The 25452-nt window shown below is 41.8% G+C and overlaps 1 protein-coding gene across 4 annotated transcripts in view; it reads left to right on the top strand.

Annotated features, from left to right (window-relative positions):
* ctnnbl1 (catenin, beta like 1) overlaps positions 1–25452 on the top strand; it is a 201613-nt gene that overhangs the window by 59217 nt on the left and 116944 nt on the right. For all 4 annotated transcript variants that reach the window (XM_041204704.1, XM_041204703.1, XM_041204706.1 and 1 more), the window contains one exon: positions 16286–16379. In XM_041204704.1, the coding sequence (XP_041060638.1) occupies positions 16286–16379 (94 nt within the window). The remainder of the gene's footprint in view (positions 1–16285; positions 16380–25452) is intronic.

Raw genomic sequence — 25452 nt, 5'->3', positions numbered from 1 at the left:
GGCAGGTTGGTACAAGATCTGTCTTAAGAGTTCTGAGGCTTGGGCAAAGTGGATCAACAAGCAGCTAGATGTGCTCCAGAGTGCCTGCTATGCGATCGCAATCATCAGCAAGCAAGAGTTCACTGAGCTGTTTTGTGATCTTTGTGCAAGCTTTCAGCCTTTGCAGATTGAAAATATTGTCAGTTATCCTGAACTGAATATATAATCCTATGTTTAAAATCTTTCAGTGCATACAAGAGCATGTCTGAAAAGGTAAATGGCAGCCTTGCTTTGTGCCAAAGGTGACAGGAAAAGCATCTGATCAGATGCCATTCTGGCCATCAAAGGATGACCCTGGTCATCTTTTTAAGGCAGCCACATTTGTACTGCGCCTTCCACAGGCCTTCAGAGTTTACTATGTTGAAGGCTTTGGTCAGGTCAGTGAACATCATGTAGAGGTCCTTGTTCTGTTTGCGGCACTTTTGTTGAATTTGATGCACTGGAATGATCATGTTGACTGTTCCTCATCCAGCACAAAAACCACAATGTGGGTACGCAGGGTGTGTAAAATGAGTGGAAATCCTGTTGAGAATAATCCTTGCAAGAATTTTTCCTGCTGTGGAGAGAAGTGAAATACCACAATGATTGATTGTCACAGATGGACTTTCTCCCCTTTTATTTGTACAGGCGAATTATGGAGGCATCTTTGTAACCTTGGGGCACACTGCCCTGGTTCCAGATTAAGCAGTAGAGGCTAGTAAGTTTCCTACTTATGTGAGCTCCTCCATACTTGAATGCTTCAAGTGGAATGCAATACTTTGCAGACTTGGCACACAGTTTTTTATGGCCTTGGTAATGTAGACTTAAGCTGGATTGAGGGTGAGCTCATCCAGAATCTGATGCCATGGAAATGATTCAATGACATCGTCTCACACTGTGGACTTTTCATTCAGATGAAGTGCTCTGCCCAATGAGAGAAAATCTATTGCCTGTATGTTAGGACCTGATTGCCATTTGCTGAGAGGACGGGTGTTGTACTTTTGGCTTTGCGACCGTAGTCAAATCAGAGACCTTCATGGAAAGCCTGCAGGTCATGCTTATCGGCAGCTTCCTGAAGCTCCTTCAGCCTTGTTCTCCTGCCATAGGTTTTTCATCTCTTTTAGCTTGGTCTACAGCATTTGTTTTGTTAGACGGTATTTGGTTTTTCTTGCTGGTGATTTTTATTTCGTCAGTTATGCTAGGATATGTGTATGAAAACAGACCTTTGAAGGTAGTAGAAAAAGTTGAATAGGCTTTTAAAGCATATGGGATGCTTTGCTTTATTAATAAAGGAATTGAGTACAAAAGCCTTTGTAAAACACTGGTTAGTCCTCGGGTAGAATATTGGTTGGAATTTTCTCAGGCCAGGGAAGATGGGTTTAGAACAGAGTCAATTGGGAAAGCTGCAGAAAATATTGTTGGGCCGGTAACCTGATGTGTTTCTGTCTCCTTCAAACTTTCGCAGGGGTGGGTTGGCAGTGAAGTTGGAAACCGCCATGGATGAGGTGGGAAGCCAGTTGAGCAAATTGAAATATCCTTTTTCACTTGCATTAACTCTTTCCCAATGGCACATGGGTCACACCTTATGTTGACAACTAGGCAGATTAAAGAAGAGGGAAGTCATTCAGGCCTGAAACTGATGAAGTTATGTATAATTAACAAAAGTAGCAAGCAATAGGCCAGCCAAACTAAAAGGCTAGTGGTATTGGAAACAACCCCTAAAGGTAAATATATTTGCTGTTTCCATTACGACATGGTGTGGGAAAGCATGAAGTATGCTTAATTGCACTATCTAACTCAAGTTGATCTCAAATTATACCAGAGTTTGTCTTTTCAAGATGTGCTACTTCTTTTATGAACAATTGTGGATGTTAGTTTTATTTAAACAAAATATGATTAGTACTCTTTCCCCCTCCTCTAAGTTACTGATTCTCAGTACAGCTTTTTTACAGTTCCTTATTTTTTTATTCATTTACAGAATGTGGGCACCATTAGCTGGGCCAGCATTTATTGCCCATCCCTAGTTGCCCTTGTGAAGGTGGTGGTGAGCTGCCTTCTTTAACTGTTCCAGTCCATGTGGTGTAGGTGGATCCACAATGTTGTTAGGGAGGGAGTTCCAGGGTTTTGAACCAGTGACAGTGAAGGAACAGCGATATAATTCCAGGTCAGGATGGTGAGTGGTTAGAGGGGAACTTCCAGGTGGTGGTGTTCCCATGTTTCTGCAGCCCTTGCCCTTCTAGATGGTGGCAGTCGTATGTTTGGAGGGTGCTGCCTAAGGAGCCTTGGTGTGAGTTTCTACAGCACATCTTGTATGTGATACATACTGCTGCGACTGTTCATCAGTGGTGGAGGGAGTGAATGTTTGTGGATGGGGTGCCAACCAAGCAGGCTGCTTTGTCCTGGATGGTGTCAAGCATCTGGAGTGTTGTTGGAGTTGCACTCATCCAGGCAAGGGCAGTGTATTCCATCACACCCCTGACTTGTATCTTGTAGATGTTGGACAGGCTTTGGAGAATCAGGAGGTGAGTTACTTGCTGCAGGATTTCTAGCCTCTGCCCTGCTCTTGTAGCTGCAGTATTTTTATAGCTAGCCCAGTTCAGTTTCTGGTCAATGGTAACTCGTAGGATGTCGATAGTGGGGGATTCAGCAATGATAACGCCATTGAATATCATGAGGCGATGGTTAGATTCTTTCTTGTTGGAGATGGTCATTGCCTGGTGCTTGTGTGGTGCAAATGTTACTTGCTACTTGTCAGCCCAAGCCTGGATATTGTCCAGGTCTTGCTGCATTTGCACATGGATTGCTTCAGTATCCCTACCAGTATCCCAAAACCATTAAATAGAGGCAAGACAAAACACAAGTATGACCTTTACTGGGTGCCTGTTAGGATGACAAAGCAAAAAGTAATTGGGGGGGAGAAAGAAGACCTTCAGTCCAGCCATATGTTCTTAAGAATTTCACAATGTTACTACAAAGTTGTTTACAGCAGGATAATGCTATTTCATCGTTTTCAAGTGCTAAAGTATTTGGTTCACTTATTCAAATGTATTTCAGTGAAAATGAATACATGACAAAAACAACATGTTCTTGTCTAGTTTTAAATCAGTATTGACTTGCTTAATTCAGCTATGTTAAGGAGACAGCTGCACTCTGAGATGTTTTAAGGGCCATTTCCCTTAAGTCTGCATTGGAGAGAAACCAAGCCATACATTTCACATTTTATCAAAGATGCTGTGGGATTAGTTCAAATGCATGTTTGGCAAGTACTTTTGAATTTAGGAAATAGTTATGCCGATTCTGCCACCCCTGTAATTGTTTCAATAGTTTTTTTATTAGTTCGGAACTTTTAGATAATGATTGAGTTTGACCTGAAGTCTCTGGAGGGATTGTTGGAACAGAAGCTCGTAATCAAAAGCAGCTTGCCCGATACATCTGTGTTTAACGAGAAGAAAGAGCTGTTATCCATAAAACTTAATTGCAAAATATTCAGTTTAAAATTTGTGAATCACATACAATGTTTCTTAATATTAAGTGCTAACATAATATAATACCTACTATAAATTGTTCAGTTATTTTTGAAGCTATGAGGAACAAGAAATTACTTCTGACAGTATAATGAGACACAACAGTGAAATACATACATAGAATAAAAGCACTCAAAAATGTAACTGAATCTGTGTGTGTGTTATATAAAAACTTGAATACATTATAAGCCTGAAATGCTAAATATGTGGAATTTTTAGTATGTTCTTACTCTGGTCCTTTTCTACATGCAATAACCCCTGCAGAAGTGTAAGCTCTAGCCTAACATGTTACTTTCTGAAAAAACTCAGCAGGTCTGGCAGCATCGGCGGAGAAGAAAAGAGTTGACGTTTCGAGTCCTCATGACCCTTCAACAGAACTTGAGTTCGAGTCCAAGAAAGAGTTGAAATATAAGCTGGTTTAAGGTGTGTGTATGGGGGGTGGAGAGAGAGAGAGAGAAGTGGAGGGGGTTGTGGTTGTAGGGACAAACAAGCAGTGATAGAAGCAGATCTTCAAAAGATGTCAACAACAATAGAACAAAAGAACACATAGGTGTTAAAGTTAAAGTTGGTGATATTATCTAAACGAATGTGCTAATTAAGAATGGGTGGTAGGGCACTCAAGGTATAGCTCTAGTGGGGGTGGGGAGAGCATAAAAGATTTTTAAAAATGCCCCCAGTTTCATTTTATCCTTCGGCTGATCCGACGCCTCACAAGAAACTTTTTCTCTTTCTCTCAAGTGCTAAGGAACGCAAGCTCCAACAACTCATCGACACCAACACCCATCTAGGACCCTCCACCCCTGCCTGTCCCTCTGTCCCCACTCCATCTTCCAATCCCAACCCCAGCTGTGTATTCACTATACCCCCTGACCTTCCCCTCTCCGATGCTGAACGTTCAGTTCTCAGCAAAGGACTTGGTTTCATACCCTTACGCCCTCACCTCAATGAATTTCGGGCTCGGCATGATGCTGAACTCTTCTTCCGCCGTCTTAGTCTCCGGGCTCACTTCTTTGGGCAGGAGTCCTCTCCCAGTTCAACGGATCCTTTTACCCATTTCCAATATTCTCTCTCCACCTGGACCCCTCCCTCTGGATTCTTACCTTCTCTTGATCTTTTCATTGAGAACTGTCGGCGCGACATTAGTCGTCTCAATTTCTCTGCTCCTCTCACCCATTCTAACCTGTCTCTCTCTGAACTTACTGCACTCCATTCTCTCAGGTCCAACCCTGACATTGTCATCAAACCCGCTGACAAGGGTGGTGCTGTTGTTGTCTGGCGCACTGACCTCTACCTCGCGGAGGCTGAGCGTCAACACGCAGACACTTCCTCCTACCTCTCCCTGGACCATGACCCCACCACTGAACATCAAGCCATTGTTTCCAGGACTGTCACTGACCTCATCTCCTCTGGGGATCTCCCTCCCACAGCTTCCAACCTGATAGTCGCCCAATCTCGGATGGCCCGCTTCTATCTCCTACCCAAAATCCACAAACAGAACTGCCCCGGTAGACCGATCGTCTCAGCTTGCTACTGCCCCACAGAACTCATTTCTCGTTATCTTGACTCCCTTCTCTCTCTCCTTATCCAGTCCCTTCCCACCTACATCCGTGATTCCTCTGACACCTTACGTCACATCAACAATTTCCAGTTCCCTGGCCCCAACCGCTTCCTCTTCACCATGGACGTCCAATCCCTCTACACCTCCATCCCCCACCAGGATGGTCTGAGGGCCCTTAGCTTCTTCCTCGAACAGAGGCCCGAACAATCCCCATCCACCACTACTCTCCTCCGTCTGGCTGAACTTGTTCTCACGCTGAACAATTTCTCCTTCAACTCCTCTCACTTCCTCCAAATAAAAGATGTGGCTATGGGTACCCGCATGGGCCCCAGCTATGCGTGTCTCTTTATGGGGTATGTGGAACATTCCTTGTTGCAGTCCTACTCCGGCCCCCTTCCACAACTCTTTCTCCGGTACATCGATGATTACTTCGGTGCCGCTTCACGCTCTCGTCAGGACTTGGAAAAATTTATTAATTTTGCTTCCAATCTCCACCCCTCCATCATTTTCACGTGGTCCATCTCTGACACTTCCTTCCCTTCCTTGACCTCTCTGTCTCAATCTCTGGTGATAGACTGTCCACCAATATCCATTACAAACCCACCGACTCCCACAGGTACCTCGACTACAGCTCCTCACACCCCGCTTCCTGTAAGGACTCCATCCCATTCTCTCAGTTCCTTCGCCTCCGTCGCATCTGTTCCGATGATGCTACCTTCAAAAACAGTTCCTCTGACATGTCCTCCTTCTTCCTTAACCGAGGTTTTCCACCCACGGTCGTTGACAGGGCCCTCAACCATGTTCGGCCCATCTCCCGCGCATCCGCCCTCACGCCCTCTCCTCCCTCCCAGAAACATGATAGGGTCCCCCTTGTCCTCACTTATCACCCCACCAGCCTCCGCATTCAAAGGATCATCCTCCGCCATTTCCACCAACTCCAGCATGATGCCACCACCAAACACATCTTCCCTTCACCCCCCCTTATCGGCATTCCGTAGGGATCGCTCCCTCCGGGACACCCTGGTCCACTCCTCCATCACCCCCTACTCCTCAACCCCCTCCTATGGCACCACCCCATGCCCACGCAAAAGATGCAATACCTGCCTCTTCACTTCCTCTTTCCTCACCGTCCAAGGACCTAAGCACTCCTTTCAAGTGAAGCAGCATTTCATTTGCATTTCCCCCAACTTAGTCTACTGCATTCGTTGCTCCCAATGTGGTCTCCTCTACATTGGAGAGACCAAACGTAAACTGGGCGACCGCTTTGCAGAACACCTGCGGTCTGTCCGCAAGAATGACCCAAACCTCCCTGTCGCTTGCCATTTTAACACTCCACCCTGCTCTCTTGCCCACATGTCTGTCCTTGGCTTGCTGCATTGTTCCAGTGAAGCCCAACGCAAACTGGAGGAACAACACCTCATCTTCCGAGTAGGCACTTTACAGCCTTCCGGACTGAATATTGAATTCAACAACTTTAGGTCGTGAGCTCCCTCCCCCATCCCCACCCACTTTCTGTTTCCCCCTTCCTTTTTTTTCCAATAAATTATATAGATTTTCTTTTCCCACCTATTTCCATTATTTTAAAAAAAAAATTTTTTTTTTTTAAATTTTTAAAAATCTTTTATGCTCTCCCCACCCCCACTAGTGCCCTACCATCCATTCTTAATTAGCACATTCGTTTAGATAATATCACCAACTTTAACTTTAACACCTATGTGTTCTTTTGTTCTATTGTTGTTGACATCTTTTGATGATCTGCTTCTATCACTGCTTGTTTGTCCCTACAACCACACCCCCACTCCACTTCTCTCTCTCTCTCTCTCTCCGCCCCCCACACACACACCTTAAACCAGCTTATATTTCAACTCTTTCTTGGACTCAAACTCAAGTTCTGTCGAAGGGTCATGAGGACTCGAAACGTCAACTCTTCTTCTCCGCCGATGCTGCCAGACCTGCTGAGTTTTTCCAGGTAATTCTGTTTTTGTTTTTGTTTTGAATTTACAGCATCCGCAGTTTTTTTGTTTTTATCTCTGTTACTTTCTGAACTGGTCTAGTGCTGGCACTAAACTTTTGTTTTGTCAAACTTTCAAGAAAAATGTTTGTTTTCTGGAGGTTTCCAAGCACTGCAATGGGACAACCACATACTTACCCATCTTGGTTATGCCATCAGCTTGGAGACAACATCTTGGTGATATTTTTGTATCTATGATGTTATCTTGGTACTTAGGAAACTGAATTTGTTTGATTTGCACACTGTTGTGATGACATACAGCCATGTTTGAACTCTACGAAGCCACTGTCTACTTTGTGATTTTACTTACCACCAAAACTGTACCTCAAAATGTTACTTGTCTTATGCTTTATAAAAGATTTTGACCAGGACCTTCTCAAAGGCCATTTGGGGTGGGCAAGAAATGCTGTCCTAGCCAGTGACACATCCCGTGAATGAATAAATAAAAAGAAAACTTTAATCAGATTGTATTTAGCTTTTTGTAGATAGGAAAAGTTACAATGTCACCAGTTTCCCCATGAATGTAATTTTTCTTTTGTGCATGCTTATCATTAAAACCAAGAGGAATATGAAGGAACTGGAGGTTGAGATGTCAACCACAAAATGCATGTATATCTTTTAAAAAGATTGAGGGAGTCTTCTCTGGTTCTACTGTCTTGCTGTTTAAAATTAACTTGCATTTAGGTAACACATTCGGTATAGAAAAGCAGCTAAGGGCAGAAGTGTAATCTGACAAAAATCGATGCCAGGTCAAAGAGGAGATATTGGAATGTTGGCCTTGGTCAAAGAGGTGAGTTTTAGGAAGGCCTTTGAAGAATAGAGATTTACTGAGGTAATTCTGGTGAATGGGGCCTGGACAACTTACTGTATAGGTTCAATTGGTAGGGGTGACAGGAGTGGGGGAATGCACAAAAAAACCAGAGTATGAGGAACACTGTTCTTGGAGGTTTGCCAGACTAGAGGAGTTTGCAAAAAACAACAATTGGACAGTAAGGACAACATCGGAGGCTGAGAACTATTTCTGCAGACTGAAGAACCAATCCCAGAGGAAATCTAAAAGAAGGAACTATAGAAACAGAACTGTTGCAATAATTAAAAATTCGTCAATGTGCCTGAGGGCACTGGCATCCTAAGCAATTGAAGTCTGCTTTCTGGAGAGGGTGGGAAACAATGGAGATGGTGCTGCTTATCTTCTGGCCATGGTTACTGGAACACTAGAGATAGAAGAAGGATAATGGATGGAGTATTTGATTACTTTATAAAATTTTGGTATATGAAAGGTGCTTTTCTAAATGCAACTTGTCATTGAGCGGTACTAAATAATCCAGAGTTGATGCATCCTTCTGAGATTTTGGGTATATTGCAGATATCCTAGGCTGACGGTAAAAATAATACATACATGAACTCTTGCTTGTAAAATGTCTGGTGGGCAGGCACTTGAGAAATAAGACTTTACTGTGAATGATTTCTGATCACAGGATGACGTTTAGATAATTTTTTTAAAAAGGTAATTCTTTCAGAAAACCAGTCCAACTTTTTCTTGGTATTGAATTTAGTTGGCTCTTGCATGAGTCTACAGAGGAAGTCTACCACATTGTAGCTGAGAATCTATTCTGCATCTCTTAGCATTTTTTTAGACACTTAATAAGGTCCTGTTAATGATGAATTCAGCTAAAGCTCTTCTATCTTGAAGCTGTTCCTAATGGTTGTCAAGGTAAATTGGAACATGCTAGCACCCAGTTTAATGACCTCAGTTTAACTGAGAAGCTAATAAACTGATGGTCAAATATCCATTAAGGTTGTAATATTAGTAACCATCCTCTATAGGATAAGATGTGACTAGTACTACAATAGTGTGTCACGTGGTTCAATGACGGTTGATTAGTATACATATTTTTTGGAGTATGGAAGCAGCTGGAGTCAGACTGTTCTTGGTGGTTGCTGAGATTGAAACTAAACCGGAAAAATTCTCATCCAGTTCTGCGCGTAAGCCCAGAGCTTTCTTGTGACATGGTTCATGCTCCAGGCACCTAACCACATGGCAAGAATAATAATCCAAAAGTGTTGCAGCTGGAATTCCTGGAAAATGTTTAATGTTTATGATTAACTGATCAGTTAGCTCATTGTTTGTGGAAACTTGCTAAGGACAAATTGATTACTGAGAAAACAGTGATAAAAAACTTCAAGTCTAACAGCATCTGTGGAGAGAAAGACAGAGTTAACCTTTCAAATCTTTATGACTCTTCTTCAGAACCAAAGAGACATAAAAATGTGATGAAATTTATACTGTTTAAGGGTGGTGGAGCAGGTGAAGCTGGGTAGAAGGCCAGCTTTAGGTGTAGGCAAAGAGATTGACAAAGATGTCATGAACAAAAGGACAAAGGGGTGTTAATGGTAGTGGTACTGGCTAAAGGAGGTGCTGACGGTGGCATTAAGGTCAGAAAGCGGAATGTGGTAATAACAGGACAAGGCAAAGAACAACATGAACAAGAGACAGATGGCCCTAGTGGGCGGGAGGTGGAGGAAAAGAAAGAATGAAAATAGGATAAAAGGTGAGGATAAACTATGAATGAAAATGAACATAAAATAAAAATGAATATTGAAAAAAGGGGTGAGGATGGAGGAGAGTGTTCATGGTCTGAAGTTGTTGAACTCAATATTAAGTCCGGAAGGCTGTAAAGTGTCTAATCGAAAGATGAGGTGCTGTTTTTCCAGTTTGCATTGGGCTTCACTAGAACATTGCAGCAGGCCAAGGACAGACATGTGGGCATGAGAGCAGGATGGTGTGTTGAAATGGCAAGCGACAGGAAGGTCTGGGTCACGCTGGCAGACAGACCAAAGGCGTTCCGCAAAGCAGTCACCAAGTCTGTGTTTGGTCTCTCCAATGTAGAGGAGACCGCATTGGGAGCAGCGAATGCAGTAGATCAAATTGAAGGAGGTGCAAGTGAAGCGCTGCTTCACCTGAAAGGAATGTTTGGGCCCTTGCACAGTGAGGAGGGAGGAGGTAAAGGGGCAGATGTTGCACCTTCTGCGATTGCATGGGAAGGTGCTGTAGAAAGGGGATGTGTTGATGGAGGAGTAGACCAGGCTGCCCCAGAGGGAATGGGTCCCTACGGAATGTCGGCAGGAGGTGTGGGGTGAAGGGAAGATGTGTTTGGTGCTGGCATCATGCTGGAGTTGGTGGAGGATGATCCTTTGAATGTAGAGCCTGTTGGGGTGAAAAGTGAGAACAACCGGGACCCTATCTTGGTTCTGGGAGGGAGAGAAAGGTGTGAGGACAGAGGCACGGGAGATGGGTTAGACATGGTTGAGGGCCCTGTCAACCACAGTGTTTGGGAAACCTTGGTTAAGGAAGAAGGAAGACATGTCAGAAGCGCCATTTTGGAAAGTGGCAGCATCGGAACAGATTTTTATACTGTTTAAGGGAGAGATGGAGCAGGTGAAGCTGGATAACAGGCCATTTTTATACTGTTTTAAGGGGGTGGAGAAAGTTTTTTTTATACTGTTTAAGTGAAGAGTCATGTGGACTCGAAACGTTAACTCTGTCTTTATCTCCACAGATGCTGTTAGACCACCTGAGTTTTTCTAGCATTTTCTGTTTTTGTTTCAGATTTCCAGCATCTGCAGTATTTTGCTTTTATCTTAGCGATAATACTTAATTGATTATTGAGAGTTGATTTTAATCAGCACAGCCTTAATAAACATTTTTTAAAATGAGGTTTTTGTTCAGAAAAAAAGATTTGCAAGTTGGATTAAGTCAGTGACAACAAGCCCTGCATTTCTCTATTATTCATCAAAGCTTCTGATATGAAGGCTGCCAAACTTGAAAGCTTTGGCTGAAAGCAGTTTGAAAATAGGAATTTCTAGTTGGGTTGGCAAGGAAAATGGAAAGCAGTGGCTTTGAGTTTTAGTGATGACCTTTTGGACCTTGAATGTAAACAGAAGTTTCAATGCTCCAGGATTAGTTCCACTAAATCAGCAAACTGGGTGAATGGATTTGAATGAAGCATGTAGGTTTAAGTTTTAGATGTTTTAGTAGCTTATGGTTAATATTCCAATTATGAAGTAAATTGTAACATGGGTAGCTTTAGCAACAGCAATTTGAATTTGTGTTGCATCTCTGGACATCGCAAAGTCCTTCGCTGCTAATAAATTACTTTTTAAGTATTATTGCTTCAATCAATTTGTCCATAGCAAGTTTCCACAAAAAACAATGAGCTTATTGATCAGTTAATCATGAATGTTAAATATTGTCCAGGATAATATTTGGGGAACTCTTACTACTTCAGACATATGAGAATTTTGACGTCCATGTGAACAATCAGACAGGGTCTCAATTTAGCATCTCATTAGAGAGATGGCAGCACTGGCAGTGTAGCATTCTCGCTTTAGAGCAGTGTTGTCCAATACACTTGACGCTCACCATGTGTGGAGAATTGGCCACAAGCATGTCATGAATTGATAATTTATAGAGCTATGCAATAACTGAGTTGTGTTAAAGTTGCAGCGGTAGGTATGTATATTGGTGTCACTCGTGAGACCACTATTTGTTGTCCATCCCTAATTGAACAAAGAAGAACCAGCCATGTTGCTGTTAGACAGGAAGCACTTATTGGTCAAACTCTGACTACGTTTATCATAATATGGTTCAGTAGTCAGGTTTCTAGTCGTCTGGAAGCTGAAGGGTCCCTTGCTCAACAAAACGAGAAAAATAATCTGCCATTTGTTAGCTTCTCTCTTCCTGTTCTCTCTGGGTGCCTCTAAATGACTATACATTTAGAGCTGCAGGACTGGAGAGCTTTGAAAGCAGGACTGGCCTACGGAAGGTCTCAGTTGATTACTCCCAATTTTCTTGCAGAATCTAGTGATATGGAGGAGTGAACTGAAGAACTTCAGTTTTGTTTAGCTGGTAGTTGGTTTTCGCAGTTGAAGTGTGTGAGCAATGGACAGTGCTTCATGACTGCCAATGAAGGTTGAAATGTGCAATTTTGGCAAGCCAGGGCGGTACACCAACATCAACATGTGTTCAGCCTTCATCTTAATAGATCTGTTGAAACTAGTGATTGAAAAGAATTGGGTGTTATTGATGCAAGTAGAGAGATTACAGGAGGTTGACCCTGAGCCAAAGGTCTATTAAATGCCCAGACACTGTTTTAAATGACAGGTGACAACATAAACAAGGCAAGAGTCATTGCAGATTTCTATACATGGAGATGTGTTGATTCTTTTCTCTCCCTGAGTCTCCTAATATATCAATTCTGATAAAATAGAGACAGTTTACCCTTGAAGAAATCTATTTTTTAAACAAATTGGAACATACTGTCGCAAAAAGAACACTTCAATTAATATATTGTCACCACCTTTTGAGAGTGCATGTAGCAAACTTGTTTTTTTGGAACAGTTAGATTGCAAAACTCTTTTTGAAGCTGTCCTGGCTCTGGCAGTGAGTGTATTGTTATTGATTGCTGACAGGTTTGAAGTTTTAAACTATTTTCCAAAAGATTGAACATTTGTTTTATTAATATTGCATATAATTTGTATCGTGTGGCAAATATGGTGACCTGATTGCCACAGGTTTGGTGAGCATCAAAATCTTATTGGACCAGAGCATATAAATGCTAGCCTATATAATAAACTTGGAGTTAGATTTAAACTTGGAACTATCTGATGCTATTTATTATAATAGTGTTTATTTCAAGATTACAATGCATGAGCTGCTAAATGAAGCAACTACCTAGTGCAAAGTATGGGCCTTTCCCTTCACCTGCTTGCAATCAGCAAACCTAAGATGATGCCTGAGGATTCCCTTTGAAATTGTGAATATGTGGAATAGATTTTTAAATAAATAGTTAATATTTCCTTGATTTACACACTCTTTGTGGGGAAAGAAAATTGATTGAAGGTTTGATTCAGAATGGTATTGAGTCTATAAGGATAAGTACATAGAGATGGCTACTGAGCTGTAGACTGTGAAAATATAAATAAAGATGTTAAATGAAGTTAGATTTTAATTTGGTTGTGGAAGTGGTGGTGCAGAGAAAGTCATTGACCTGATTTTAAGATTGTTTTTTTTTTAGAACAATTGCTGAATCTAAAAGCAGGGAAATGTTGTCCTGGAATTAGTGTTTCTAATAAACTGGTTTCCACATTACGTAGTTAAACATAGAAATCTGGAAGTCGCATTAAATGATACCCCTCCCCCCCCACCCCCCGGCCCCTACAGAGTGGCATTGCAGTCTTTGCAGATGTAATCAACATAATCAGTGATTTGATGTGATCTCAACTTTTTATACACACTAGTCGTGTGCAAATATGTTGAGCCTTGTTCGATCAGTAGTAATCAAGCTTTTAATGGTATACTAAGTCACAATTACTACTGGGGGATCTCTTTGGCCCTGAAAAGAAACTGATTTTGCAAGTATGCAGTTTCATTTCCCCAGAAGTGCATTTAAAGCATGAGTTTTACAACTATAAAAATAATTTTTATTTTAAGTTTGTTCAATATTTCAGCTTCTCTCTTAATCCCATGTGTATGCCCAATCTTTATTTTGCTTTCTGTAATTGATTTAAATTGATTTTTACTTCCTGTTTTGCTGTCTGTAAGAATTCTTCAGTCTGACTGACTGATGTGTGCACTGTGCTGGATGCCACAGATCCACTATCGATACCAAATTCAAAGTCAGGTTGTAATAGAGAAAGTCCATGCTCTAGAGCCTGCTAAGTGTTCCTGGACAGCTTTTTACACGGTCAGTGGTAAGCTTTTTTAAAATTCTTTCACAGATGTGAGCATTGCTGACTAGGCCAACATTTATTGCCCATCCATAGTTGCCTTTGAGAAGGTGGTAATGAGCTGCCACCTTGAACTACTGCAGTCCATGTGGTGTAGGTACATCCACAGTGCTGTTATAGGAAGAGAGTTCTAGGATTTTGACCTAGCGACAGTGAAGGAATAGTGCTATAGTTCCAAGTTACGATGGTGTGTGGCTTGGAGGGTAATTTCTGGTGGTGGTGTTCCCATGCATCTACTGCCCTTCTGAGTGATAGATTTTTCAAGTTTGGAATGTGCTCTCGAAGGAGCCTTGATGAGTTGCTGCAATGCATTGTGCATCAGTGGTGGAGTGAGTGAATGTTCAGGTAGTAGATGGGGTGCCAGTCACGTGGGCTTCTTTGTCCTGGATGGTATCAAGTTTCTTGAATGATGTTGGAGCTGCACTCACCCAAGCAACTGGAGAGTATTCTGTCACACTCCTGACTTATGCCTTGTAGATGGTAAACAAGCTTTGGATTTAGGAGGTGAGTTACCCATTGCTGAATTCCCACTCTCTGACCTGCTCTTGTAGCCATGGTATTTATATGGCTGGTTCAGTTCAGTTTCTGGTCAGTGGTAACCTCTAGGATATTGATAGTGGGGGAACCAGATGGTAATGCCATTGAATGTCAAGGGAAGATGGTTCGATTCTCCCTTGTGGGAGATGGTAATTGCCTGGCATTTGTGTGGCACAAATATTACTTGCAACTTATTAGCTCCACCCTGAATGTTGTCCAAATCTTGCTGCATATGGACATGGACAGCTTTAGTATCTGAGGAGTTGCAAATGGTGCTGAACATTGTGCAAACATCAGCGAGCATCTGCACTTCTGACCTCATGATGGTGGGAAGTCATTGATGAAGCAACTGAAGATGGCTGGGCCAAAGACACTACGCTGAGGAGCTCATGCAGAGGAATTCTCTCCCTTCAATACTGAAAGTATAATCCAGGCCATTGTGTTTCATAAGAATTCAATTTTAGCAATATCTCATTTGCTACAACAATGCTAGAAGTCTGCCAGCAGTTCACAAAGAATTAATCAGATAAACTTGAAATTAACTATTTTTCAAAGAAATAACCCATGTTCCTCGGTGAAAAACTGATTATTACCTTTATGCAGATTATGCAGGTTAATGGAGTTTACTTCATTCGCGTGGATCACACCAAGATGGACTGTACTGTTGACACACTAAATGTGATAGTCTTATGTTTGGTTGCTTGTTATGAGATCAAGGCTGAATGAAGCAAACAGTCTTTTCAACCTATAGACAAAAAGACATGTGGCTGAACCCCTAGAGGTGGAAGAAAAAAAACATTTCAGAAATAATGGGGAACTGGAGGTCTGGTGTGAATAAGGAACTTAGATGGATTTTTTTTAAAAGAAATCGCAATGGAAAAATGAATTGGAATAAATGGTGACAAATCCCCTGGACCTGATGACCTGCATCCTAAGGTTTTAAGAGGAAGCTGCAGCAGCAATAGATGCATTGGCTTTGATCTTCCTGCATTCCTTAGATTCTAGGAACATAGTCCGGCTATTTAAAAATGGAGGAAGAAGGAAAAGAGGGAACAATAGGCCAATTAGCCTAACATGAGTAGAAGTCTAAATGCTGGAACCTATTATTTGGGATGTGGCAACAGTGCAATTAGAAAATCATAATATGACTACAGAGTCAGCACTGATTTATGAAAGAGAAATTGTATTTGACAAATCTTTTTCTTTTGTGTTTTTTGAGGATATATTTAATAGGATAGGTAAGGAGGAGTCAGTAAGTGTAGTGGATCATGTGCCTGCCTGGCACCCAGCATGGGAGGTAAGGGAAGCTTTGCTTTTTCAATTCTTAAGTTTTACTTTTGACACAGGGGTGGTTGGACAGGAAAATATGACTTTGTTTTGTCTGTGACTTCACTTAACAGTTTGAAACTCCATAGGAGCTTGGACCTTATTTTGTGCTTTATTGTAGTAATTTAATGAGAAAAAACTTGATTCTGGTGAACTGAGAGAAAGAGGATTGTCTCTGCAGGACAGATTGATGATAGAGTGCCTGTACTTTGGCCCTTCCCCACTGGAGAGGCAACAATGGCTGCTGCTTTGTCCGCTGTCTGTGGGTTCTTTGTAACCAGCACACAGATATAAATTGTTCCATTGCTCCCATTTCTGTGTGATCTGACAAACTATTCACAAGTCAGTAGAATGCTGGTCAACCAGAAAATGTATATATTGGCCTGGCCTTTGATTATTTTTGCAAGTAAATCATGTCTATTAGCAAAAATGTGTGAGATTTGTGATGTGTCATTCATTCAATATTAAAAATTTATGCTGAAGTGGTTTGTTGTAATGTTATCTGTTTTTGCCTTAATTTAGTTGGAAGGACAAGTGGTAGCACTGCTAGTTCAAAACCTGGAACGATTAGATGAGACAGTGAAAGAAGAAGCAGATGGTGTTCACAACACGCTAGGTAAGTTGTTTTGCCTGAAATATATTTTCATTTGCAAAGCCTCTTGTAAGGTGATACATGACTAAGAGGCAATGTGTTGGGCCTTATTTCTGATGTTCCTGAAGTTAGATTATAATTGTGTGCTTTACCTTATTTAACTCAAAAGGAAAGCACATCTAGCAAGCAAGTAGAATATAATTCTAGGGAAAATTGCACGCCAGTTCTACAGTTGAAGTATCCAGCAATCTGAAGCATGTAATTTCATGTGAAAAATGGCCATGCCTTTTATCTTTTGAGTGTATAAAGTGCAGCCAATATTTAGAAAATTATATTAAAATGCTTTCTCAACTATAAAGCTACTGACCATCCTTTCTAAAGTATTTCCTTTTACGTTGGATCCTACGTTGTGGGTCATTGACAATAATATGTAAATGTGAAAGAGCAAAAAGTTGCATTTTGTGCTTTACTCAACAGTTTTTTTTTCTAACCGCTCACAAACATGCATATGAATCATCTCTAGCTGAAACCCTTAAAAAAACTGTCATAACTGGGAAAGAAATTCAGTTTGTTTGTATGAAATGTTTAGCAGGCCGGCTTATTAAGCATTGCTACTAATTCTTTTTGGTGTTTATTGAAGCACAATACAGATGGGACCTTTCTCTGGTAATGGTCTCTCTGCTTCTTTCCCACTCTCTTAGTTCTTATCATCTATTTCTTGTCTGTGTGTGACTCTATGGTTCTCAAACACTTTGTAATCTCTATCTTCCCACGTTTTCACTCTCTAAGTCTGTTTCACACTCTTTTCTGTGCAGTCACCTGATGTCATACATTGCTTTGTTAATTTGCTCAATATTTTAAGCTTGTGCATTATCATGACAGCTAACATGAGTTTGATACTGGCAGCAGTTGGGTACAGGCCATCCTAAAGACAGCTTTGATATGTTAGATATAAGAGAAGGCTGAAATATTTGCAACCATCTTCAGCCAGAAATGCCGAGTGGATGATCCATCTTGGCTTTCTCCTGAGGTTCCCAGCATCACAGATGCAAGTCCTCTGCCAATTCAATTCACTCCATGTGATATCAAGAAACAGCTGATGGCACTGAATACTGCAAAAGCTGTGGGCCGTGACAGTATTCCTGCATTAGTACTGAATATTTGTGCTCTAGAACTAGCCGTGCTCCAAGCAATGCTGTTCCAGTACAGCTACAACACGGGAATCTATCTGACAATGTAGAACATTGTCCAGGTACGTCCTGTACACAAAAAGTAGGACAAATCCAACCTGGCCAATGACCGACTCATTAGTCTACCCATGATCATCAGCAAAATGATGGACGGGATTATTGTTAGTGGTATCGAGTGGCACATACTCAGAAATAACCTGTTCACTGATGCTCAGTTTGGGTTCTGCCAGGGCTACTCAGCTCCTAACCTTATTACAGCCTTGATTCAATCATGGACAAAAGAGCTGAACTCCATAGGTGAGGTCAGAGCGATTGGAGTCAGTGGGAACCAGAGGGAAAACTCTCTGCTGTAGCACAGAGGAAGATGGTTGTGGTTGTTGGAGGTCAGTCATCTCAGCCCAGGACACCACTGCAGGAGTAGTGGCCTCGGCCCAACCATCTTCAGCTGCTTCATTTGTGACCTTCCCTTCATCAAAAGTTCAGAGGTGGGGATGTTTGCTGCGGATTGCACAATGTTTAGCACCATTCATGGCTCCTCAGATATTCATCAAGGTTCCTTTGACAGCACCTTTCCAACCCCAACCTCTATCACCAAGATGGAACATTACCACCTGCAAGTTCCCCTCTAAGCCCCACACCATCCTGTCATGCAACTATATCACCGTTTCTTCACTACTGCTAGCTCAAAATCCTGGAATTTCCTTTCTGACAGCACCATGTGTGTACTTACACTACACAGACTGCAGCGGTTCAAGAAGGTGGCTCACCACCACTTTCTCGAGGGCAGTTAGGGATGGGCAATAATGCTGGCCTAGCCTGTGATATCCGCATCCCGTTAAAGAATAATGAAATGTGAGTGAGAGGAAGACTGGGGCTAGAAGAGGGGCGCTGGGCTCCATGTGAGGCTGAGAAGTGGCTTGTGTAGCCATGTTGTGGTCTAGCCAGGCTGAAGTTTTAAATCAAGGTAGAGGATGTGCAAGCAATCAGCACCCTTTAATATCTAATGCTCCCTAATAGACTGCATATGCACTCCAGATTTCTGTTATCACAATATATAGCCACATTAACATGTGTGTTAGAGAAACTGGAGAGGTGTCAGGCATGAGTGAGTGGAGAGCTCAGGTTTCTGGTAAGGGGTTGAGGCTGGGATTGGGAGAGATTTAAAAACTAGGAACGTTGATGCTGGGAAGAAATTGAGTTGATTTGATAGTAGACACCCACTGGGAAAATCATGATGTCTTAATAGCAAGCCTGCAACAGAAGCAGGTGGGGATTTTCATTTTTACATTACTTCACTGGCTCACACATAACTAATGAGGCAGTAGCTGAAGGCTAGGGAACAGAGTGAAAGGCAAGGGTGAGTGGCAGGAGCATGAGCTGGAGCTATCATGCTTAGGGTACTCATACAACTGCTTTGAAAAGATAAACTAGGGTACTCTGGACAGATTTAATTTTGAGAGAGTTGAATTAGGCTAGTTCGGGGAAGGAGCAGAAGAGACGCTAAACAGAGGAAATTAAGATGCCAATGATAAGGGAGTAGCAGTGCCACATTGCTACAAGTGCAATTCTAATTTGGGAGGATCACAGAAGGACATTTCTATGCTTTGCCCTGGAGGTGTACACTATCTTACATTGATTGCAATTTCAGTATTGTAGAATTAATCAGTTTTTTAAAAAATATATACATTTCATTAATCTTCTCCTTTTTGTAGTTAAGGCAAATTAAGGCTTATCTTTAACTCTGGAATTCCCTCCCTAACCTACTCTGACTGTCTACCTCTTATTCCTCCTTTAACAGGGTCTTCTACCCTAATACCTCCATAGGCGGCACCATGTCAAGCTTTGTTTTATAATGCTTCTATGAAACCCTTGGGACATTTTACTTTGTTGAAGGTGCTACTTGAAAGTTGTAAAAATACTTAACAGATGGTCTGACCATAGTGTAATTTCATTCCTAATTCTGGCAATGCTGCAACTTTAAAATCCTTCATTACATTAATGATTTTTCAGTTCTCAAGCCAATAATTCACAAGCTTAGCACTGACCAAGTAATGATTGGAAATCGTGGACCCTCTGCAGCTGATAATTTTATAAGATTTTGACCATGACTGCTCCATTCAGTTGGTGCTCAAGAAGCCCGAGCAAAATCACTGCCAGTGAAAGCACGAACCAATCAGGAGGAACTAGTCAATCTGCGGATTTAATTGGTTTTTCCAAATCCTATTACCTTCAATCGGAAATGTGCTACCCAGTATGTTTACTTGTTTTATGTTGCCTTGCCTTATATCAGGAAAGAAGCAAAGCAATGTGGTTGTCAAGCCCAGTTAATCTTTTAGGATGGAAGGCCTAGTTGTATTATAAAATGAACCCACCAGTGTGAATACTAATGTGGATACTACCTGGGGATGCTAATTGTCTGTGACACCAGTTCGGCTTTTTGCACACTTCTATTATTTTTTTAATTTATTTCACTCTCAATACTCTGCATCAAAATGCTTCACCTTCTTTGGCCTCATTTCAGTGAAGTGTTGAGAAACCTACCCTGACTTTGCAGCATTTGTAATGAAAACATTTCAGGCTGAACGATGCAATCGGCCTATTTGAAATGAAATATTACAAAATGCTTTCTAAAAGAGTTTTTGAACCTGTATATTATTTATCATTAGCTGATCTTTTGTGCTTGTTAGCTGATCTTTTGTGCTTTGTTTGCAGTTAAGTTAGAGAATATTGTCACTCTCTTGCCTGTCCCTCAAGTCTTCATATTCCTGCTTCTCATTTTTCTTTGTCGTTTTATTCACTTTGACGTCCTTTTACTACTTTCTCTGTTCTCAACCATTTCTCTCATGCTGGGCGGTATAGCATAGCATAATGGGGAAAAGAACTACCATCAGCTGCAGGCTGTATTTGGAATGTAGGGAAAATGTGGCCCGTTTCCAGCTGTGCCCTGTTTGGAGAAATGCCTTTGTGCACTGCTGCCTCTTGTATACTGTGGCTTTCCATAGTCATGTGACTTCGTCATTTGGGGTAAAACAGGATTTTGGCAGACGCCTTTTTTACCAACCACTGGAACATGGTGTCAGGTGTGTGTAGCTGAATTTGAATGAATTTTGATAGCTGGAAGAGAGCTGTAAGAAATAGCAGAGTAATTAAAACATCACTTTGCAACTTTGTACAGGATGTCATCAGTGTGGCTTTTAATATTCCAGTACCTGCTCGTATAGAGATGAAGAGAGGTTTGAAAATGAATTGGAAATTCTTCCAGTCTCTGGCAGAACTATGAAGTTGCCACGGAGTTAAACAAGAAACCTGAATAAGTAAGAATAGCAACTCTTTTATGCATGCTGGGGAAGGAGTGCTACAAGCTGTATTGCACCCTAGACCTCACTGAGGAGCAGAAAAGCTAGTCTTGTAAAATTTTGAAGGTCTTGAAGATCCACTTTGAATCCTCTACTAATGTTATTTATGAACACTGTGTTCAACACCAGAGCTAAGGAAGGGAGGAAGAATATTGATCAGTAAGTAACTGTATTGAGACGTCAAGCTGAATCTTGGGAGTTTGGGCAACTAAAGGATGATCTCATCAGAGATAGCATTGTCTTAGGAGCAAGAGATCCTATACTGAGAGTGCATCTGCTGACAGAAGAGAAACTTACACTCAAGAAAGTTATTGACATATGCAAAAGTTCTGAGGTTGTTAATCATCAACTGAAGAGTATTAATGGGCGAGCTGACGAGGCTGTGTACTACGCTGAGGGGCAGTCCAGGCCTTCCAAGCACAAAATGATGGAGAAAAGGAAGAACTGTTTATAAAAAGACCAGAAAAAAGATCAAGGCTGGAGTACTGGATGTAAATATTGTAGAGGATACCACACAAAACAAAAGGAAGTATGTCCATCATGGGGAAAGCAGTGCTCCAACTGCATGATGCTGAATCACTTTGCAATCAAGTGTTTTGTTGGAAAGAAGAAAAGCAAGCATGTAAAGATGGTAAAAACAAAAAAACTGCGGATGCTGGAAATCCAAAACAAATATGTAAAGATGGTTGCTGGAGCGATGTCGGATGATGATTCTGATGAGTCATTTTACATCCTAGCACTGGTTAGCACTATCAAGTTTCGAGGAAAAAATTGATTTTTGACTATTGGATTGATGACTGCAGAAGGAGAGCATCAAGTTAATGTGAAGTGCCAGATAGACACCAATGCAACATCATGAGCTTTGCAGACCTGTGTGAAGTTGTTCAAGATAGTGACCTGAAAATGAAGCTATCATGTCGTGCTCACCCCAAGAGGACAAGCTAAGCAAAATCCCCTCATCTCAGCTGAAACAAGTCAAAAGTTTGGGCTGGTAACTCCATGTACCAAAGTGATTTGCAGTGTTTCGCATGGCACCAAGCCATTGATTGCTGAACAGATCCTGACAAATTTCAAAGGTGCTTTCAAGGTCTTGGATGTCTACCTGGTGAATATCATATTGAAATAGATGAGAATGTGAGCTAAACTCAGCATCTTCTGAGGGGAGTTCCAGCTGCCCTCGATCCAGCCTGAAAGGTAAGATAGAGGAATTTGAAAGGATGGGGAATAATCAAGAAAGTGACAACTCCTACAGACTGGATTAGCAGCATAGCAGTGAAAAACCTGGATAGAAGAGTGTGCACAACGATCTGAAGGACCTCACTAAAGCTTTGAAGAGATCCTGCCACCCCATGCCAACCATTGAAGATAGTTTGCCGCAACTTGCCAAAGCAATGGTCTTTATCACCGTAGATGCGAAGGATGGATCCTGGCAAGTGATGTGGGATGAAAACAGCAGTTTTTGACTATGTTCTGGCTGCCATTTGGGAAGTACAGATGGTTGAGCTTGCCGTTTGGCATTTCTACTGCTCCAGAAGAATATCAACGCAAACAGCATGAGATAATCAATGATCTTCCAAAAGTGGAAGATATCATGGATGATCTGCTAGTCTATGGATATGGAGATAAGGTGGAAGAAGCCATCGCTGACCATGGTCAGAATCTAATGAGACTTCTAAAGAGAGCTTGCCTGATGAACTTGAAGCTAAGCAAGGAAAACCTTCAACTAAAGATGACTGAAGTCAACCACACAGATCATGTACTGACAGTAAAAGGACTTTGCCCTGCTCCTGATAAGGTGCATGCTGTAGCAGAGATGAAGGAACCAACAGATTTGAAGGTGGTGCAATGATTTGTTGGGTTTGTGAATTATCTAGCAAAGTTCTTGCCCAATTTGTCATCAGAATGTGAACCTCTTCACAAGCGCACTGCAAAGGATGTTCAGTAGGCACATAAGCAGCTTTCACTCCACATCAAACAGCTAGTGACAACAATGCCTGTGCTGAGGTACTATGATGTCAATGATGAAGTCACTCTGCAGTGTGATGCCACTGAAACAGGACTTGGAGCAACCCTCATGCAAGGACATATAGTTGCGTTCTCATCCAAAGCATTAACTCAAACTGAATGACGCTACACATAGATTAAGAGAGTGCCTGGCTATTGCCTCTGTCTGTGAGTATTTTAATCGACATCTGTTTAGTGGAGAGGAATTGATGGTAGAGGCTGACCACAAGCAAAATACTGGATGCTGGAAACCTAAAATAAAAACAGAAAATGTTGGAAAAACTCAGCAAGCCTGGCAGCATCTGTGGAGAGAGAAACAGAGTTAGGAAGAAGAGTTATATGGACATGAAATGTTAACTGTTTTTCTCTCCACAGTTGCTGCCAGGCCTGAGTTTTTCTGAGAAAGATCCACTTCAAAGAACCTTTCTCAAACCGCTTCTATTTGTTCTGAAGCGCCTGCAAAATACGTTATTTTGTTGGCAGAGATATCACTTGGAAGTGCAATACAGCAAGGGAAGCGGATGTACATCACCCTTTTGAAGGAAATTGATGGCTCTAGTGCAGAAAGTGAAATCTTCCGGGTTCAACAAGAAGCAACAGCACAACATGCTGTGGAAGTCATCAATCCAGCAGAGACATGGAATCTGGCAGACAAACGTCGTGCTCACATCACATAAACTACGCAATGAGTTCCAAGTGCTGCAGGAAGCAGTGATGAAAGGATGTCCTGAAACAATCAAGGACACATCTGTTATATGAGAGACTATTGTGCATACTGGGATGAAGTGATTGTCTAAGATGGCATCTTGTACAAAGGAGCTAGAGTCGTCATTCCTAAAGAGATGAGAAAATATATGCTGAAGCACATTCATGCAAGCCATCAAAGAATTGAGTTGTCTGAGGACCACATTAGCCAGTGCAGTGCTTGTAATGGGCATCAAGCTAAGCAAGCTAAAGAGCTGCTCATGGCTTGAGGTAGACCTCTTCACTCCAGAACTGTCTCTCGTCACCAACTACTATTCAGACCAGGGGGAGTTAAACAAGCTAACGTCAATGACTACCAGCGAGATTGTAGAATGCCTGAAAGCACACTTCAGTTGTTATGAAATTCCTGACATTATGATGAGTGTCAATGGCCCTCAGTTCATGAGTCAAGAATTCAGGCACTTCATGAAATTCAGCAATACACATCATCTCCACACTATCCCCAATCAAATGGAAAGGCTGAGGCAGCAGTGAAAATCGCCAAAGGGATCATCAAAAAATTGAATACATCTTGTATAGATGTGGACAAGACAACCTTAGAGTGGAGAAACACAGCCACTGAAGGCATGGACTGTCATCTTGTTCAGCGACTAATATCACACCCAAACTACTCTTCCAATGGCTTAAAAAAAACAACAGAAGCCAGAAGTAGTAACACAAGTGAGTGAGAAAATCAAAGTGAAACGTCAGCCACATTTCACTTTGAAAAAGCTGCCAAATCATTGTCAGAGTTGAGAGTTGGGAGAGCCAGTCAGAGCAAATAATCATCGCATTCAACAAAAGTCACCCCTTTTGGCATCTTGGAACCTTGATCATATACGGTGAAAGTGAAGGCCAGACATATTGTTGCAACTGCAAGTGCATACGTGCAACTGGAGAAGCTGCTCCTTCGCAGCAAACTGGTGAAGAGGAATATTTGATTTTGCCAATTGAACAAGAAATGAAATGACCATCAGTTTGAGACCAACTGCATCCCCAACATATGGAACGGATCAGAGGTGCAACACTTGCTACAATGACATTCCCTGGAGAGGCAACGTCACTGCAGGAGCCAGCAGACAACAAATGAACAACTAACAACAACCCGCAAGTGTACCATTTGAAAACCTAGGTGCTCTAAAGATTGTGTAGAATGTGTGTGTAGAGACAGACTAGATTGAACAGCTCTTTGTCTACGCGTGATGACTTTCTTTATAGACTGTGCATGTGGGTAACATGCAACTGCAACTGATAGTACATGCAATGTGGTTTTTTTTCTTCTGAAAAGGGAGATGTTTGGAGAAATGCCTTTTGTGTACTGCTGCCCCTTATGACTATGACAAGCCACAGTGCACCTGACCTCTGAGGTCATCTTTGGTGAGACAAAGACTTTGGGCAGAAACCATTTTAAACACCACATGGGACATGCCCACCCCCTCCAAACCTTCCACTTTCCATGCTTCTTTCTACTACTCCCTCACTGTTTTGACTGCCCGCATCCCCTCCTTTGAATAAATCACTCCCTCACCCTTGCTCCATGGTCACTCATCTCATCCCAAAATATCTATCCACTCTCCTCGCTACCTGCAAGAGTGGGTGTTGAGGGGTTAGAGGCCCTCAACCCTTAGTGTCCCTCGTTCTTTCACTCTTTTTGAAAGTTAATTGAAGTAAACAAAAATATTCCATCAATACAATTGACTGGATAGCACTGATGCATTCTAGGAAATTAGGTACACTGCACATGCTTAGACTGCACAACTGATCTGAATCAGAGCTCTGGGAAAAACATCAAGTCCAAGTCCA

This window comes from Carcharodon carcharias, chromosome 14 (genome assembly GCF_017639515.1).
Source record: "Carcharodon carcharias isolate sCarCar2 chromosome 14, sCarCar2.pri, whole genome shotgun sequence".
Classification (NCBI taxonomy): Eukaryota; Metazoa; Chordata; class Chondrichthyes; order Lamniformes; family Lamnidae; genus Carcharodon; species Carcharodon carcharias.
The sequence above is the reverse complement of the archived record's forward strand: the minus strand, read 5'-3'. Positions and strand labels throughout refer to the sequence as shown.